The 21,128-nt window shown below is 35.1% G+C and overlaps 1 protein-coding gene across 1 annotated transcript in view; it reads right to left on the bottom strand.

The window, feature by feature from the left end:
* Nucleotides 1–1,131: 1,131 nt before the first annotated feature.
* The window catches only part of LOC149798161 (uncharacterized), a 40,403-nt gene continuing 20,406 nt past the window's right edge, over nt 1,132–21,128 (bottom strand). Inside the window, exons 7-11 of the mRNA XM_089963268.1 lie at nt 20,999–21,083; nt 19,228–19,369; nt 12,377–12,473; nt 7,996–8,103; nt 1,132–5,591 (exon numbers count right to left, since the gene is read on the bottom strand). Coding sequence (XP_089819394.1) covers nt 5,315–5,591; nt 7,996–8,103; nt 12,377–12,473; nt 19,228–19,369; nt 20,999–21,083 — 709 coding nt within the window. The 3' untranslated portion in view covers nt 1,132–5,314. The remainder of the gene's footprint in view (nt 5,592–7,995; nt 8,104–12,376; nt 12,474–19,227; nt 19,370–20,998; nt 21,084–21,128) is intronic.

Genomic DNA, 21,128 nt, shown 5'->3' with positions numbered 1-21,128 from the left:
AGATGGCAGCCGTTTTTTGCTCAAGATCAGTACCATTTTCATTTTGGACCAAACGGACATCATAAAAAGTGTTTCAGTAAAACAAAACATGTTGATATGGCCATTTATTCAAGAGGAGTAGCAGTAACAAGATTTTCAAGATGGGTATTGTGATGGCCATAATGGCTGTCCAAGCAGCACAATTTTCATTTAGGACCAACTACACCATGGGATGCATGTCTGTTTGTAACGTTTCATGGGAATCCTCCTAGTAGTTTAGGAGGATTAGTGATAAACTTGTGCTACTGGAAAGATGGCCAACAGAGAAAAAATCCCTCATCCCATAAGTTCTTCTGACCCACGACGTGCAGAATAAACAGTTATGACATTGGTAAATTTTGAAAATTCAGTTTTTTTAATATTTATGAAATCCTATACACTATTAGTGCTTGATATTTACAGATATCAAAGAAACACTGCAAATATTTCACGCTCCAAAAGGTCTTACAAGAAGGGGATATATGCTGCTTACTGTGTAAGAAAAACAAGAACATACTTGAAGTGAAGGGATATGGATGTCTATAAATGCATGTACATCTATTTTAAGGTGTTATTGGATCCACTTCATTAATTGATGAATGTACATGTACATGCAACATTGTCCATAAGATGGAAATAAATGAAAACAAACGCAATCACTTGAGCATAAAAGTAGGTCACTGTAACAAAACATTTCCCAGCAACATTTATTTTCAAGATGGATCCATATATCGAGTGTCATTGCTGTACATGAGCGACCGCCTCTGAAAAATAGTGTACAGAGCTATATGCAAAACACAACACTGATGTTGACACCACCACCAACAGAAATGCAGTGGTCAGAGAAGTGACACCTGTACCTTTCCTGAGCTTTACAGGTAAGGCAAGGCAAAAATACAGACACTCATGGCTATTATCTCCTCCTGAATAAGACTGCTGATCCTTGTTTCAAGAAAATTACTGTCTTTTGTTACATTTAAGCTTGTGTGCCAAATGATGAAAATCCAAAGATGCTAACAGATTATATCAAAATATTTTTTTCAGATAAATGCAATTCAAGAATGACAGATGTCTCATATTCATGTTGGAATGACAAACAAAAGATGAAGCAGATTTATGAGTGATCTACTTTATTGGGCAATGTAGGTTAAAAAAATTGCAAAAATACAAATGAATCATGCAAACAATTTTTTTTGAGATCTCAGACAGTGAAACATGGTTTGAATAGTGCATAATCTCAGGGATAATTCTAAAACAATTACATGTGCTTGGGACTGTAAATCACATACATGAATAACTTGGGACTGTAAATCACATACATGAATAAATTGGGACTATAAATCACATACATGAATAAATTGGGACTGTAAATCAATACATGCCTACATTTATTCTTTGTAGTTATACAATCCATAAACATTTTTTGGAGCTTGATAAATATGTTAATCCATTATACTAAACTGGTATATGGTATTTATTATAGTTATCAGCAATTGATATGGATACTGTTAAAAACTACAAACCATATAACTGTATGGTTGAGAAATTTACCCAAAGCAACTTGCTTGCAAAAAGCCTGTACACTGAACCCAGAGTACATAAACCCTGCTTGATAACAATAGATGACTACATTAAAACACATCAAGTTAGTACTTACTGTGAGTACATTTACACCACTGTAATTTCAAACTAAAAAAAGTCATCACAATATCTTCCATAAACTACATCAAATGAAATATGTTCACCATTGAAAAAATTCCTCCTACTATTGTCTCGTTAATATACTGACAGCAGATCTATGGATATTACCATTGCTTTCCATATGATCACAGATGAAAATGATTTTTTTTCTGACCTTTTGGAAGTAATGTTTATACAGGAACCTATTCATATACAGTCCTGCAAATAGACTAGAACTGAATTGACCCATGAAAACTAATATCTAATGTATAATATACTTGCAACAATTAAATGCTAAGTCTAAGGACAGCTATATAATCAAAGGGACAAAAAAAATATTTTCAAAAACATTCTCAAAATTATTTCTATGAGTTTATTTACATTCATCTTATGATGGTTATGATTTGAATCAAAAACTTTAAATTTATTCAAAGTTAAGGCACACATTTCAAGTACACTTTGTATTGTATTATTTAAGTCTGTATGTGAAAATGGTCAAGAAAAAAAATTTGAAACAAGACACCAAGGCATAAATGCTACACGAAATTTGATGGTAATAAATGGATATGGCCACAAACAAACACCAACAATGAAGTTAATGCATTTGTATGTAAGAATAAAAATGATTGACTAAAATGATTCAATGACAACTATTCTTTCAATTTACCAGTACATGGTTCCCACGCTTTTCTAAAGATAAATTTCCAGGGTTTTTCCAGGATGAAATTACTTTTTTCAAGGTTCACATATGACCATTACTGAATGGATATAAAGAACATTTTAGATTATAAAACGTGCATTTTCTAAATCAAAAGATGGCTCTCTTTCAAGACTCTCCAAAACATCTAAGCCAGATATCATGTACAAAACCACAAAATGTATCACATGAAACAAGTTTGATAATATTCCTTTAAAATGGCATGTAAAGTCATTACAAATTCAAATATAAAAATTATAACTTTATTTTGCCGACCTGCATTATGTTGCTAAATGGTAACAACAAACGAACATTAATTATGTTTTGTTTCCTTTCAAACCTTTACTTCTGAAGAACTCTATAGCAGTATATATATATATATATATATATATATATATATATATATATATATATATATATATATATATATATGCATCTTATAGAAAGTAAACATTTCCTATTACAGTAAAAAAAAACAATAAACACAAATAATTAAAATCTTGTCTTGTAACAAAAGACAGTTTAACCCAGAATTAATCTGTGCCAATAAAATCTCGAGCAAGATTTTCAAACAACCTAATCTCTTAAAAAGATCTGGTTAAAAATCCATAATTTAAAAAACATTTTCAAATGGGTTGATTTAAATTTTGACAAAAGACCTTCAAAGTTATATGCTGTTGTATAAACAAGGCCTACATTTTCTGTAAAATCAACTTGTCTTCTTGTAATTCGTTAAACCAGTCCCCAAACCTGTATTGATACAGGGGCTCAAATAGTTTTTTTGATATATAATACAAGGGATGAAAATTTCTCATTTCAGCTCTGAGATTCAACAATTTGGACTACAAATTTGGAGTAAAATGAATAGCAGTCTGTTTTTTAATCCGGGTTTCCTCCAAATATTAATACCCCATTTTTCATATTTGGACATTCAGGTTAGGGTGTCAGGTCATTGCAATTGCTTGTCAAAAATCTGGAATTTGCAGCCACCTTGCGGTAGCGACATATGGTAGTCACTTATCAGTGGGCCTAGAAAATTTAGACTTATGTTATATCGACTTATACCTGCATGAAATCGGTAGAGAAAATATTTCTATTCTCATAAATGGCAAGTATTATAATCATTATGTCTTTATTCTGCTGACACACTAGACGAAACTATGGCATTGATGAAACCTGACCCGGTACTCGCCATTTGCATTACTAGTCACTTCATGAATCTCAAACGACAAAACCGGAAGTTCAATAGTCACGTCATATCAACAACAAACTCCATTTTAATGTTGTTGTAGAGAAATTCAATTATATTAAATGAAAGTCAGTTACTTTTTGTAAAACCCAGCAATCTGGCCAGTCCAATTTATCAAGCAGAGAGCACATGTCAACGTGGTAGTCCTGTGATACAACAAAACTCCAGAAGTTGTTCTTGGAATGTATAAATATAGGAAACTTTGTGTTCTTTCGTTTTTGTGTTTTGATTGCAACCATTATACGACTTTCATTTAATATTTTTTTATTTTTTCTCTACAACATTTGAAAATGTGGGTTGCTAGACTTGTGTACTCATGCGACTAGCAATGCAAATCGTGAGTACCAGGTCACATTTCATCAACTCCGATTTTAATACTCATAATTTCTGAGAAAATAAGTAATTTTCATATCCATTTCATGCATGTTTCACTCAATCTAACAACGTTTAAAGTTTGCTAGGCCATCCAGTAAGCAGCTAAACTTTGCCAACACGATGTTTGCCTCTTGTGATGGTTTGGTTTTCATAGCTTTCATGTAAGGAAAGATATGGATATCAAGCTGACTTTGAAAATAAAAGTCTACAAACACGAATCTAATCCACTGAGCATTTGGATTGACTCAGCATATATGTTTACTGCAAGCACCCAAATGATATATACTGCACCCTCTGAATATTCTGGTTAGAACTCGATAAATGTAACTCACGATCAGTTTAGTTACGACTCAGTTACGTGATTGTTGCGGGCGTCAAGTGGTGATGGAAAATTCTTGGGTTTTCCCCAACTTTCGTCAGTATTTGCAAAATTCCAGGACTTTTCACGGTCGGGAAATATTTATCATTTCTCTCGACTTTTTCCCCCGATTTTCCGGTAGTGTGGGAACCCTGCCAGCAATGCAGACTATTGTTTAATGAATCTAGTCTTCATCATAACATGATTCTTATAATTCAAAAAGAACTGTGGTTTTGGAAAAAAAGATTTGCATGTGTTGAGTTTGCAGTTATAACCTATTTGTGAAGCAATAAACAAATGAGGTTTTTCGCACTAAGAACTACATTTCTTATACCTTGGTACACAAACTGTTGAAAAGCTCTTGCAGATTGTCTTTGTGCCAGTTTCATTCCTGACACTAAGGACTGTTTCATTTAAACATACATTGTACCCAAAGCAGGCAGATGTTGCTTTTAAATGTATGTATGTATGTATGTATGTATGTATGTATGTATGTATGTATGTATGTATGTGTGCTGTGAATATACATTTTTTTTGCTCTGACAGTGTATATGAAAATGAAAAAAATATCTAAATTACAGCTACTCCACAACAGATGTGCCTTCCCTAGGTTACATGTATGTTTGAATGGAACAGCCCTGAGTTGAGATAGAAAAGGAATATGTATTACAAAGAAAACTTCAAAATTCAAGGTAAAAAACATCACCATAAGCAGATTTTTCAGGTTCAAGATAAAACTGGACAAAGTAAAATATAAAAATAATTTATTGTTGTGGAAACATTAAGGAAAAAAAGTGTATCAAAGAACCTGATGTTGTGTCTCTATGTTGTCAGTATAACCCATGTACCTTCCTTCTTAAACTTTCACACATCACTTCAACAGTGTTGGCAATGATGTTTCAGTAGGTTATATATACAAGACAGAAACTGTTCCAATTCACTCTAAATTCATCTTCATCTCTGCAAACTGCTTACTGAGTATTTTCATGACATCTCCGTGCTTGAGATATTTGTCAGTCTTTCTGACCTCATTGTAATTTTCCTTGACAAAAATGGCAAATTTATTTGGTGTTCTTGGGGTAACTGGAGTAGGAGTCCCTCCTAATACACGGGGGGTGGAGCTTGTACTTTTGTTGCTAAGTAACTCAAAGTTACCATGGCAATAGCCACATACTTTTCTCTCTGTGTCCAGTGATTTAGAATGTCTTCCAATACTGAAAGAGATTGCAAAGCAAGATTTCACTCAATGTGCTTAAATCACTCAATTTTCAATATGTTTAAATGTAAGACGATAAGGCTAAAAAAAAAAAGAAGAAGAAAAAAAGTCCCTTCATATCTGACACAATGTGATCTTTGCACAATCAATAATAATAATAATAATAATAATAATAATAATAATGATGATAATAATAATAAAACCCAGAGATTTTTTCATCCTCACGATATATGCTTGTAACCCGTAGCCTGAATCAGGAAACAGTTCTTCTTAGTGCTCAGGTAAAACTAGTTCAACCACCATTTCACAGATTACATAACTTGCTGACAATAGCTAGGTTTTAAGTCCTTTCAACACTGTTGTGGAATGGTCAATTAGGCTAATTTGCATAGGTAAAATAAACTAAGTGGAACAACTCGATTTGTTTGAAGTTAGGTAAATAAAAGATTTGCATACTGAAAAGTTATTACACAGCATTGCCTTGAATGAAAATGTTTAAGTCATCTGTTAATTAAAAGTTATGTGTTAATTAAAGATTATTCGCACAGTCATGATCAGTGATAACGATTCTTTGAAGCTCTATTTTAATCCCCATATAAAACACTAAATTATCATTACTGAAGTTAGGAATAGTGTACAACTGTGATTTATTTTTCAAGGCAAAATGTCAGAACTCTGCTGTGATTCTGTGAAGGACAAGTCATTTGCAAAGGGAGCAAACCCCTGCAAATCTAAATGATAGAACTCCTGGTTAATGGCGCTTGACTTTGTGAAGCACAACTGCAATGGGAAGCATTTTATTCTTTGCAGATACTGCAAATGCCAAATTGAAACAAGTCATCCTGGAGTGTACCATTCATTAACACAGCAACATCACCCAGCATTGGAACAAAGTACAAATGCATAACTCAATCCAAAAGCAATAAAAAATTTAAATAATCAAAGACAGACCATGTCACAAGAGCTGAATAAGTCAGAACAGTACCTGCTAGTCTCTAATGAGTGTAGAGATAAACACAAATGACACTGGTATTATATTTTAAGGGGCTGCTGTAAAATGGGAGGACAATATTCTATCAACTTCAAGCCAGTTATTGGGACAATATTTCCTATTCAAATCTTTACACTGGTGGCTAAGACTCTAACTGCATCAGGAGTAAGTGGGGGGGGGGGGGGGGGCGGGAGAGCAAGGAAGGAGGAAATGGTGGGAGAGAAACAATCCAGGAATCTCTCTATATGCTTATTTTTCACAATGTCTTAGGGTGATATTCAAAATGTCACCCTGACTTCAATTGTCTTAAAGCAAGCAAGGCAATATCATGACTTTAAATCTCTTGCACTTCACTGTTGTCACTGTTCAACTTCAATAAGAAGAAACAACAAAAACAAAGGGAAAATAGCAATCTTCAAGTATTACCTTATAACCATAGTGCACTTGTTAAAAAAAAACAAGTACTAAATAAAAGCAGCAAATAAGAAAACTATCAAAGAGTACTAATGATACTGTGTTGGAGTTGTGTCTGAGATCAAAGTCCAAAAGTTGTGAAAAAAATTAACACAATTATTGATTAAAATACAAATTAATAATGCTAACATTGGTTTAATGCCATTTTTCAGCACATGGCAGCCAGTACATTTAGTGGAAGAAGAACTTGTGAAAATCCTTGGAAGAACCACTTACCCACAGAAAGCTACTGGCAAGCTTTCTCACATGCCCATGTTTGCCAATTCTGAGACTTGAACCCATGTGAACAGAGGCAAGATGTTAGTGATCTACGAAGGAGAGTGCTTTAGACCACTTGGCGACCTGGGTCACCGTGTAGCAGCTAAATTAATCATTAACCCTATACCAACTTTTTAGATTGATGGGTCGAATTCAAGCTGACTTTGCTGATGTTGTGAGGCAGTACAGTGCAGTATTGATCATGCAGTGCTGGTGAACATCTGTTTGATGGGTAGCCACATAGTGGTGGTAATGAAAAGAGTTTCTTCCCCTTGGCATTATTGTTCAGAGATGGGAAAAACAACACTGTTGTCTTTGTGGGAAGACTGGATCAGATAGTTAATGGAGTTTACTTCCCTAATGGTAATGTGAACAGGGAATATATTTAAAGGAGAAATAAAAGTATTGAGGACATATATATGGGAGCTGGATAAACATTTCATAAATAATTATTATTAGAAATACAAACTATTCTTAGTAACTGAGAGTGGAGAGCAAGCCATAGGCATGACAGGGACAAATTCCTCTAAACCAGTAGGACATAAATGTGGGATCTGAATAAACATCACCTTCAAGGGCCCAATTATTATGTTACTGTTTGGACAAAAAGCGTCCTGGATAAGTTTTGTGCCATTGTGTGTTTCATCTTTAAATTGTTGCATGCTGTAGTATTACTCACCTGTAGCCACACTTGGTACATCTATAAATGTACTTGGTGCTGATACTATAATTGTGGCATCGAGCTACCACAGGGATTTCTGGATGAGCCACGTTTGCCTTCTTTGCCCTGAAATACAAAGTGATAGGTCCAACAAGCATTTTTCAGCATGATGCAATAAACAGTTTGGGATAAAAATTCATTAAGTGTACAAGAAACAGTTACAAATTTCATGCCATAATTCCTTGAAACAAAAGATGAAAGACTGACTGATACTTCTTACCTTTTTTTGTTGCCCCTAATATAAATAAAAATCCAATAAGGCAAAACATGTACCACATATACTTGTATACAAGTTGGATTCAACTGCAAAGATCCAGATCTGCCACCACATAATGTGCTGGCAGATAAGGGTTTATGCAGTTTGTTAGGATTAGTAAGTAAAATAAACAACACAGATCCAATCTACTCTACCATTATGTGATAGCAGATAAGAATCAGTGTTGTTTCTAGTTGGACCCAACTTATAGGCCAGTATATACACTAACTGAAAATACAGTATGAAAATAATGAATGTTATAAATAATTTTTCAATTCATAGTCAAAACATGCGAAGGCAATAAATGTATTTGATACCTCACAAAAATGTTACCCAACAAACATTAAACTATTTAATTATCTGATGATGATTCCATACCACTGGTGTCTCTTTTCATACAAAAATCATTCATTTACCCAAAAGAATTGCAAACATTCTCACTTGCAGACTGAAAAGTGTTTCTTCTCAAATCTGTTAATCTTTGTTCTCATCATCTCTAAATGGAAAGAATATTTTCCCAAAAAACATTAAAAGTGCAATCAAGGAAGGGCCAATCCATTAAAACATTTGTGAAGTGTCACAATTTTTATTTAAAAAAATGTAATCACCAAGTTGCATGCATGTTGTTGTATACTTTGTACATCCACATGAGATACACAGGTAATTTCATGACAGCCATTATATCCCATTGTGATAAATTTAAATGATGTAGCCATTATGCACATGTGATTCAGTACAAGCTGAAGAAGCTTGTGTATATCTGTCCAATCGCATCAAGGCATTCAGATGGATTTTGGGGGTTGGTACTTTATTGCACAATAGCACAAGCAGGTTACTCAGTGCTGAGGCAACTTAAGTAAAGTACCTTGCCCAAGGACACACCATGGTAGCTGACCCAGTCTAGTCCAATGTTAAGATTCAAACCTGCATCCATTCAGTCATGAGTCCAACATGCTTATCACTGAGCCACTGCAGCTCTGTCATTCAAATGGACATGAGTTGATAAATAAGTAGGAGTTATATCAAATCCACAAGTTTCTGAGAGCTAATATGGCTCAGTGGTGAAACCATCATCATTCCTGTGTCCTTCACATGGGCACTTCACCATGATTGCCCTGGTTGACCCAGCTTTAACTGGGTACAAAACAACTATCTGTATGGAGGTTAACCTGCATTGGACTGGTGTCAAATCTAGGTGGATTTGTGCACTCTCATTAGCTTCACAAAAAAAAAAATGAAGATAATCTCCATTCTTAAGGCTGATATACAGGTGAATGAAGAATGTTACCTTTTGAGGTCTGGCCCCCATAACAGACATTTCCACATCATGTTTCAAAACTTTGCAAATGCATACATTTCATGAAAACAATAGAAATATCTAAACAAATTATAAGCTAACCAGGTTAACCTTTTGCCTATTGTCATTTGCAAATAATAACAATCAAATGTGAAATATATAAAAATCAATGGGAAATATAAAACCATTGTTTATGATGTTTCTGGTCGTGGCAGATTGATCACTTGAGGTAGAGGATCTGTGGGTTGTTGTAGAGACCCCTGGTGCTGCAACAGTAGGTCCCTCCTCTGTGGTAATCTCCTGGGTTCATCTACCAACAGACCATTGTTTTTTATGTTTAAATTGGGGGGGGGGGGGGCAGGTTGGGATAAACATGACAACATAAAACCTAGACTAGAGGAGGTCCTAGAAAGCCTCTCCACACTAGAGAACCTTCTTGTCCTCAATGCAAGAAGGCTTAGGACATGAGTCTGGGGGGAAGGAAGCAGTAAACTTTATTTAACCCCTTATCAAACATCCAAACGCCCCACCCACCTCTAAAAACTGGTCTGGTGATGATGATCTATCAGATGTGCCCACTCCAGATCTATCAGAGTGAGATTGCTACTCTTCCCTCTCAGGAATTTGATTTTGCTTATTTGTGTCACAGACCCTGAGAGGGTGCTGCTCATTCCTAACTGAGATTCATGCCCCAAAGGAGGAGTTGACTTCTTTGACATGAGAAGTGATCTAGACCCTCCCAGGGTATGTGTTTGTGTGTGATTTGGATTTTTAATGTAGCTTTAACAATTTTTCAGTCATATCAGATCCTCCTTCTGTCAGTGTGTGTGTGTGTGTGTGTGTGTGTGATTTGGATTTTTAATGTAGCTTAACAAAAAATTCATTCATATTAGTTATATCATATCAGACCATCCCTGGGAATGGAGGGGTTTGGAAAGGGAATGTCCCACAGGGTCTTCCTGTGCTTACACTTACCCATAGCTGCAAAATATTAGGTACTAAAAGATGAGAAAATCACAACAACAACAACAACCCAATCAAGGAACCCAAACAGGGTAGACAATATTTACCCAAGCACCATAACTATGAAGGGGATTACAAATTTACTGCAGCACTGTTTGCTAAACAAGACGCAAAACCCTTTCAAAATTAACAAATGGACACAGAAAACATTAAAATAAAGGAAGGACTAAGGAAATAAACAATCAGTCAAAACAAAAAGGTATGTGATTGGCCTAAAAGACATTGAAAGATGACAATGAAGGCAAAATTTGATGAGTGATCTGGAGCACATTTCTACAAAAAAAGTAGTCCAAGGAAAAAAAGAGGAAGGTATTTTGTATGTTGGCTATCACTAAGGAGTCAGACTGAGATTATATTTTTTTCAATTCTAGCCCACCTATATTAATTGGAGGAAGGAATAATTGGATTAAACCAGTGATGTTTACCCTCATAAAAATGTAATAATCAACATCAGGGAAAGACCTTAAGTTTAAAAAATCGGTGTTAGAAATGTCATACTCGGTAAATCATATCCTAGCATGACTGGCTGGCAGATTCTTTCCAGAGTGGTTCATATTTATGTACAATTTTGGCGAAATCACCATGGCAAATACAGTCTTAAATTTCCTGTCTAACGCCATACAAAATTTCCATACTACATCTCCATGCCACCAAACCATCTGGTACAAAATACCCATATCAGTCACTTCTGCTAAATCCTGAAGAACGGAGTGTTTCCTCATCAGATATCCATGCATGTTTCTTTCAAACAATTTGTGTTCCACTAATATTGTCAGATCAATGACATGATGAAGTTACTTTCTAAACAATGCATGACTGATATCCATAGCAATAGTTATAAAGGTCAGAGCTTAAATCTGTAGAGTCAGGGGATATATATGCAGTTCACATGAACCACTGTCCTTGATGTGTGTGTGTGCATGATTAGGATTTTTAACGTAGCTTTAAAAAAATTTCAGTCATATCGCTATGATGCCTGCAGTGTGGCAGTTTATAGTGATGTCTAGCACTGGGGCATCATGCCGCAGGCATGTAGCATGATGTCCCATGCAGTCACATTATCCTGACACCAGGCTGACCAGTCCTAACACTAACCTCTTAATGCTGAGCGCCTAGCAAGGCAGCTATTAGTACCATTTAAGTAAGTCTTTGGTATGACTTGGCCGGGGTTCGAACCCACGACCTGCTGCTTCCAAAAAGGACGCTCTAACCACTAGGCCACCAGAGCGGTCCACTGTCCCTGATACAATTTAAAAGTGAGTTTCTAGTGTAGAAAAAATAATTGATACCATTTTTTGCATCAGTATTCGTCTTGTATTTAGATGGATTTGATCTCCTAAAATTGCAATGCTCTTCTATGGAATATATTTGCACAAAGATGATATACAAAGTGTGCTGAAATCGTGGTACTGATAGTGTTATGTATAAATTTATAATGCAAGTGATCAAATCTCACACAAACAGCTTATCAATGACTAAAGAATATTCAGTTAATATTACTTGTGGTAATAAAAATTGGAGCATGAACAGTGAGCATAACATGCTAGGACAGAATTTCCAATTCTGACATGTGCAGGGATATGTCATTCCTTGAATGTTAATAGTTATCTTGGAGGTTATTTTTTGCTGCGTTATCCTCAAAAATCATTTTACATGAACTACTGAGCAATTTAGATAATTTGGTATAGCTGCAAGAATCTGTACAACAGACAAAATAATACATTTTAAAAATCAATGTTATCTCATTTTAGTAATGTCCATACCAGTATTTCCAGTAAGGACCATGTCCATCCTTAGTACCATTTAGTAGCCACACTGCTGCATGGCACATCTCATGAATCAGTGTGTCTCGGACTCGCTCTGAAAAGATACAATGAATATAGAAACAAGTTTTAGAGTATAATAAAATGAAAATGCATCACAAACATTAAGGTCACTGTTTCCCAACAAAAAACCAAATGTCTATAGAATATCAACTTGCCTTCAAAATATGTCTTATGATGTACATATCTTATAGGAAATCTTTTAATTATTTATACAACTGAAATTGAAACTCTGAATAAAATCAAGATTTGATGGACACCAAAAGGTCATATTTTGATGACCTTTTAATTTACTAATCAAATTACAGCTTTCATATTCATTTTAGGTAAGTGAAAATTAACATAAAAAGCAACCCTCCATCTGATTCTTTACAGTTGCCAGAATATGAACCTTTCTCATTGCTTGTTATATTCTTATTATTAATAATAGATTTTGATTGCAATCAGACTGGTGTTGCTTATACCTTATATTTGCTAAAAAGAATACCTCTCCAGCTTGTTATGAATAAAATTTCATGGTTTTTGTATCCCCATGCTAAAACAGTTTTGGGATGGATGAAGAGATGGCAGGTAGCAACATGAGTTTTTTTTCAGGGGTGTAAAACTTAATTTTAATTATGTAATACTTACCTGCTACTATTGCATAACTCAATTTTCTGAAACTTTAGTCCCCAGTCAAAACTAATAATTTCCTCATCTAATTAGTACTGGGGGGATGAAACTGAACAGAACATGATCTCAGTTTGACTCATTAGTCAGCCAGCATATGTAACATCCTCCTCTTTTGACCTGGACACTGACTACAGAACATCGGTGGGGGGGGGGGGATTTTTTGCAACAGTAGCAGATAAGTTTACATTATTAAAATTAGTTTACCCCCTCACATTTTAATACCAGTAACATATTAATAGCTATTATTGCATTACTGCCAGTTAGGAGGAAGGCTGATGGCCTCAACAAATCTGGTAAAGAATACTTTGATGGTATAAGTGTTCACTTCTGTAAGCTGGTAGAAGGATGGATCACATGCTATGCCCTCACCACTGGGCCCAATGAAAAAGGACCTTCACTCTGATGTGCCTAGACAGAAGGTGAATGGACACGATAGAGTGAGACTGCCATAAACAGTGTCAACATTTGATGTGTTCAGAGTCTACCAAAGTACAAAGATGATAACTAATTGAAAAACAATGAAATTACTCTATTCTTTGAACCCGCATCATTTATGAACCAACATCAACCACTAGACATTACACAGAACTTCATCAATCAAGTTGATTCATGCTGAATGGATAATTGACAACTCACATGAAAATGCATTAAAGATTGGACCTAATTATCCATGGCTTTGAAAGCGCTGGACTTGTGCAATTCAACAATCTCATGATTATGTACCTGGCAAACATTTGTGTACCAGAAGACTTGATTGATGCAATGTTAATTAAATGGTTTTGCCCATAAATCAATGAAGCATGAGCTTTAGTATTCTATACTAATTACTCTATGTACCAAGTGTTTTATTAGTAATTTTGCTTCCAAGTCATATTTTAAGTATTTTACAATTATGTTGTCCATTGGTTATAAAGCATGCTTGGATAAAACAATACATTCTTTCATGAGGACTTACATTTTTAAACAACAGTTTTACTTGAATGAAGAAATGATTGAGTAAGTATTAAATCTAATTTGTATTTATATTATCATTTCTTATTTTTTCTTTCACTTTCAGTAAAACTAGCATTTTAATACATTATGCATTTTCAATTTCAGTAATATTACTGTTCGAATATGTTATGCATTTTCTGGTTTCTTTTTATCCCAACTTATCTCTATATCCTTATTTTATCTCACAACATATCGATTTAAGACACTGAGTGGAAATAAAAGCTACCAGAGACTGTAAAGACACATGTGCAATGAAACAAAATAAAATGCATTATAATTCTTTATTTGAAGGATTAAAATACAACAAACACATGTAAAAGCAAATATTTATGAACAGATTTCAGAAATGACATTTATTTATCAAATAGCTCTGTTGATCTCAATGATTAAAAACATCATGAGAAAATGAGGGAGGGGGGACTCTTTATCAGCTATAGCTAACGTGTCTTTAAAATCAATGTTGGGGTAACAAAGAAATCCTTTAAACTTGGTACCCTTCAAAACTTAGTGATACTACAGTAGCTTCTTCAGACAAAAACCCCAAGTTGACAAACAAAAAAAAAAGAATCATAATTACTGTTAAACTATAAACTATTCCACTGACAGAGTATGAAGCTTGTTACTCTTTACTGAAGCTAAGAAGAGCTGGAAAACAGTCATAAGAGTATGGTTTTCAAAGAAAGATTCACTCAAAGGTTTAAAAGCAGGTCTCACAACACCCAAAGAACACTTAAACAATCCATCTAGGCCTTAGTGAGTGAGATACTGGTCCATGAAGTGCAAGATACCCAATGAGAATTTGAGTCAGTTGGGGCTAACCTAGAAACCTTAATAGTGGACACCAAACGCTCTTTCCTCGAAAAGGAAGAGAAGAAAATTTGCAACTGTGCTCAAAGGTAGATTCTTACTACTAATCACAGAAGATTTTCCACTTTGCATTGCAAACCCTAGTTGTAGATTACCTTGTTGCATTGACAATGCAGTTAGCAATCTTAAAAACTGGTCGTGGCAGATTGATCATTTGAGATGAACTAAGCATGGAGGTAGAGGATCTGTGGGTTGTTGTAGAGACCCTGGGTGCTGCAACAGTAGGTCCCTCCTCTGTGGTAATCTCTTTTGTTCATCTACCAACAGACTGAGTAGGTCACTGTTGGGACCACAGATGAGTAATCAGGATGAGCTGAGCAGTGGAGATCCTGACATGGTGGAGTACCTGCAGAACAATCTTGAGAGGTGGGAACGCTCCATGTTAGCACCTCATCCTGAATCTGATGTATCAGTGTACAGAAAGGAGTCGGGTTCATGGGTGTGAGTTGGGATTCTGATCGGAAACCTGTTTTGATTTAGCCACTAATGAAAAGGTCATTTATAAGCTAAACCTTTCTGCGTTTTGTTGACACAAATAAGATCCAGGAAGAGAAGCTGGAGTTCTGTTTTCTACCATCACAGAATGTGTACCTTTTCCCTTAATTGAGCCAGTTTGGACTTGTGAAAGATGATAGGGGTCTGTGACATGGGAATATGTTCCTGAAATGAAGCATGTAGCCATCTTTTGAAGCAGAATGGACCCACACATCATCCAGGATGCTGGGGAATGAAAGAAGCTGCAGGAGGGATGGTACTGAATCAAACTGATAATCAAAACCCAGTTACTAGTCTGAAGCCTGCTGATCAATAGACTTGTGACAAGACTCATAACGAAAGCCCTGATCAGATTTATCCAATCAAGATAGCTGCTCATCCTTCTCAGGAAGGCATGATTTACTGACCTTTTTCACTGGGACACTGATTTGAGAGGATCCTTTCCTCCTCCTTCTGTAGATGCAGTTACACATCTCCCTCGATAACTTGTGTACAACAGGGTCCACCAACACTGACTGCACTATAAGCAAGGGTGTGAGTTACCGAGGGAACTCTAAAAACTGAAAAAATCTTCTTAATCATTGAGAAAACCACAAGGGGGGAGTTAGGGGACTGGACCGTTTAATGACTGAATCCTTGTTTTACAATCACGTCGATAATAATTGTTAATAACGTGCTTTTTTCTAATGAAGTTGTTCGTTATTCTGCATAAATAACATTTATTTTCAAAATGTCTAAGACGTGAAAGGCATTCCAATTGATTCGACAACCATCATGTGTACATGAAAAGATCTGTGTATTACATCACAGCGTTTTGTTTTGTTGATTAGTCTGGTATCCGGAGTGGTATTTAATGGTATCCTGCCAAATCGGGAGTCTTTTAGCAGGGAACTAGACTAACTGTTGGATACACCATCAAACAAGAATTCTTTTTTTTCAAAATCAAGCAACATTTTTTTGGCTGCATGATTTTAAGTTTGTAGGATTTGTATGCCTTTTAACTTTTCTTTTAATCCACCACCTTTATTTGATTCAAAAGACATAATTAACGTGGCAATAAAAAGGAGGCCAGCTTTTAATTCAGTGCAACAATACAACAAATACTGCTGCAAGTCAGTTATCAAAACATGGTTGGCACTTAATTAGGTTCTTAGAGAAATGCCTGCAGACATAGCTGTTACAGTAGATTGACACCTTTTACATTTAAATACACATTGCATTTATGATGATTACACGTAAGAGGAACTAAGAGACAGAATTAAAACACAAATTTCACTTAACAAAAATTATTTAATTGGTATTTAAGTATTAATGTACTGCCTACACTAGGCGTAAGTGACATTTTCATTGATCAAAATTTCCTTGAAAATCTTTAATTACGGTGTACTAAGAATGTTGTTTGGAAAGAAAATGTAACCACTTATGTGACTTCTTATTAAAAGTTGAAAATTTAAAAATGGTGATTCAAATTTTGCGATCCTATCTACCGTTTTATTTACTATAAAATGAGAAATATATCAAAGTTTCATTTACCAATTTTGATCGCGATTTTTTTCACGTTTTAAGTAATAGAGATCGTTTTTCTTGTATTTTCTGGTTTTAAAAAATGGGATCCATGCCTGACCCTGCATTATAAGCGGGTTCGCAAGTCATCAGGGCACGAGTTATCGAGGGACTGGTGTACTTTGTGCCAACTCCACACATATTCTGTTTGTGAGTGCACAACCAGTGCATGATAAGCAGGTATTGTGTGTATTTCAAAGGGCTTCTTGTACCCAAACTTACTCTGAGACACATTAATCTCTGAAAGATAAAAAAAATTATTAAAAAAACAACCCCAAACAAGATAAACTGAAACTAGAGAAGGGTAGGTAATACTTACCCAACCAAAGGTTGCTAAGGGGTGAACAATGAACAGAAGCACTGTCTGCTGGGCAAGGTGCAAAAACTGTAGAAAATTAGCAAAAGGAACACACAAAAAACACTCGTATAATGTGAGGACTGGAGAGAAAAAGACTTAACACAAAAAGGCTTAGATTTGCAGAAAAGATGGTTAAATATCACAGCAAAGGCAAACTGTGATAAGTTATCTTGGCACGCACACACTTGTACTAAAGTACAAGGAAAACTAGGAAGGTATTCCATGCATTGGCTATGACTACGAAATCAGATGGGGTTCATGTTCTTTTCAATTCTGGGCCTCTAATTACTAACTGGAGAAGGAATATTTACCTTGGAATGGGGACCTTGTCATTTCAGAGAAGAGAAGAATATAATAGTAGCAGGTAACGTATTATTGTAACTAAATGCTGTATTTTTCATTGCTTTATAAGCTATGCAATTTTAATGTATCTCTTGATCCATGACCAAAAGAGAAAAGGTATCTAATAAAATTTCCTAACTGCTCAAAGCTTGAAATATGCATTAATATACTCCTTTTTTTTAAAGTAAGCAAGTTTAGGCACAAACCAATGTTTACTTGACCTAAATATTTGGTATCTTATTTGGTTTTCACAGCTATTCAAATTTGTAACAAGTATAATCAGGCAAAGTAATATGTAGAATTATCACAGCCATTATCACAACCTCCACTGTCAGAATACTTTGTTAAATAAGGTATAAAATCATCAGTGGAATTTCCACAGATTCAAGTAACCTCTATGATCGTCAGAACCAAGTGAGGCTGAAATTGACACAACATAGTGTCAGCACTTGGTGTGAGATGCTGTTGCTATAGTCAAACCTGTTTGTACCCCCCTACCGATTTAAATAATGGAAACCTCTAATGAGATAAAAAGTGCAAGGAACTTAGTCAATTCGTTCATTGATTTATAGTTTCTAACCTGACTGTGAGTGGCCCTAACACAGTCATCATCTGCACGTTTCATGCTTAACAGCAGTTTTCAGTGTAACAGGCGGACAAGCTCTGACCCATTTCCAGTTTCTGGACAAGTCCATTTTCATCAAAGGGGTGTATCATGACTACAGATGTACATACATAAGTCATCTGCTTCCGATATTTACAATGTTGAATCAAGCAAAAGAAAATAATGACAACTACAAATTTGCTTTTCATGTGGATTTAACAAGCAGTTCAATTTCTATGTTCATATATGCAGAGGGATATAATTCCAAACTCTCAACATTATATAATTTATGCAATTATTCAGCAGTTGCCGAACTGGATGAACTACGTCATTATGTTGTCTGATGAAAATAAACTAGCCTATAGTGTACACAATATGGCGCCGTGTTAATATGGAAAGTCTGTTAAGCATGAAATGGTGCAGGGGATGCCAGCATCAGTGCCAATCTGGTCACAGTCAGGTTAGAAATTATTAATCAATGATTCAGTTGACTTAGTTCTGTGCACTTTTTATCACATTAAACGTTCTCATTTTTGAAATCGGTAGGGGTATTTAAACAAATGGGGATGTAGAGTCAGACTATAGGAGCTGTCCTTTGCATATTTAGGCAGTTCTTTTGAGTGCTGTTCGCTGTTTATAGGCCTGCTGATTTCTTCAACTGAAAGTTCTAGTTCTTACAGTTACTAATTTAGTTGCAAAATCACATGATACATCTGTGAGAGATTATTTAACATACAATCTGTGAATAAGATTAAGATATTTTAAGGTTTCTGTCATTTTCAGAAAACTGACATGTCCCAGGCAAGCTGCTAAGAATGTTTCATTAGCATGATCATGAACTGTGCTTGTCCTGGTTGTCAGGCATTTGGTTTTGATTAACAGTGACTTATCTGGTACCTGCTGAGTCACAAACTTTTGTGGAGAGCTCAATCCTGGCTGATCTCTGTGCCTGGGAGCTGGATGCACTGTACTTATAGGCACAGTATCCTGCTGTCCGCAGCAGTCTCTTGTTCCAGATTACAGGTAAATCACTGGGCAACTGGAAAAGGTAAATTACATGGATATAGTCAGTAACACAGAATTATGATGCTAAACAACAATTTAACTTTAAAAAAAGTAATTGATTAATCTCCAACTCCATGAGTCAGATAACTGTTAATAATTTGAAAGTCCAATAGATCTCTAGCCAAATCTTTAATTCTGTGCTTAGCTTGTCTGGTTAAGATGGTTAGACACCTGGATTGATTGTTTTATATAACACTATACATTCAGTGTTGAACAACTTTATTTTCTATCACTAAAAATTACATAAAATTTTCACCATCAACGAAAAAAGTGACAAAATTTTGAAAAGAAAACCTTTGGTTTTAAAGAAAATGGTATGCTGACAATGAGACATGGCTATCTCTGCCTTGACTGTTAGTCAAGTACTGTATATATTCACTTTCAAATTGAAACCAACTGCAAACTGCAGCCTAGTTATTTGTCAAGTAAGGTATATATAAGCTGAATCCAACTGTAAACTGCCAATCTGGGTCCATGCTGTTTGTTAGGACTGATCATGACAACGTAGACCCAGATCTGCTGGTGTATTATGTGACACCAGAACAGGGTCTATATTGCATGCAGTTGGATCCAACTTATAAGTGAATATATATGGTATACTGTTTTAAACATGTTAAAATTTTATTCTGAGTTAATTTTCATGCACAAAACTCTTAAAATTGTGAAAACAATATAAATTTCTAAACTTCTTTATAATGTACATGTAAAATGTGTAAACCTTAAGGAAAGAACTGCTTATCAATTTGATGATGCACCTACATGTTATATCAGCTTACCATATGATTTTTATCATGTAACATGACACGAAAAAGACAGAGGTTGCACATCAAAATTACTGTAGTTTGGCTTAACTCAAGTCACCTCCTTATAAAAATTATTAAAATTCACCTCTATGTTACCATCATAGGTGACTCAAGTCTCCTCCTTATAAAAATTATTAGTGTCACCTCAATGTTACCATCTTTATAAGTACTGCAGTTTGGTCAAACTCATGTCAGTTACTTATAAATCTGACCACCACCCCCACCAATTACTTTTCCACGACAAATTTCTCATGATTAAATTCATTAACATTACACTGAAAGGGCTGGAAAGTTGGATTTTATGCAGGAAATGATTATACTGCTGATCAACATGATACGAATAATAACCACAACAGCATATATCAATATGCCCCCACCCTTACAACCATCTGATGCACTTACACCCATTACAGACTAAAAAGTAAGTAAAGGGGGATTTTCAAATTTTGCCCATTTTCTATGAACCGTGACAAGTCAACTATGTTATCATCTTTAAAAGTACTGCAGTCAGGCCTAACTCAAGTCAACTCTGTTATCTTCTTTAAAAGTACTGCAGTCAGGCCTAACTCAAGTCAACTCTGTTATCATCTTTAAAAGTACTGACTTAGACCTAACTCAAGTCAACTCTTCATTACCATTCATAAAAGAACTGAGAGAGAAAAAAATGTTTGAAATTTTAGAGAAAAAAGTGTAATGTATGAATAAAGGTTAGGACATTTACATTTACACATTTTTGGTAATTTCAGTTAGATTTCTGCAAGGGACAATTTAAATTAGTAATTTATGTATACATTTCTTACCTGACCATCAAAGACAGTTTCATTGAAAAGTCTCAACAGCTTACTTGACAGCTCCTCTTTGTATTTGTTTAAGGAAGTGATGAATCTGAAGTTGAAACAAGGATACACATTACAAATGACACACACAAGG

The sequence above is a fragment of the Sinohyriopsis cumingii genome, chromosome 6 (assembly GCF_028554795.1).
Source record: "Sinohyriopsis cumingii isolate HCF-2022 chromosome 6, ASM2855479v2, whole genome shotgun sequence".
Classification (NCBI taxonomy): domain Eukaryota; kingdom Metazoa; phylum Mollusca; class Bivalvia; order Unionida; family Unionidae; genus Sinohyriopsis; species Sinohyriopsis cumingii.
This window is presented reverse-complemented; position numbering and strand designations above follow the sequence as displayed.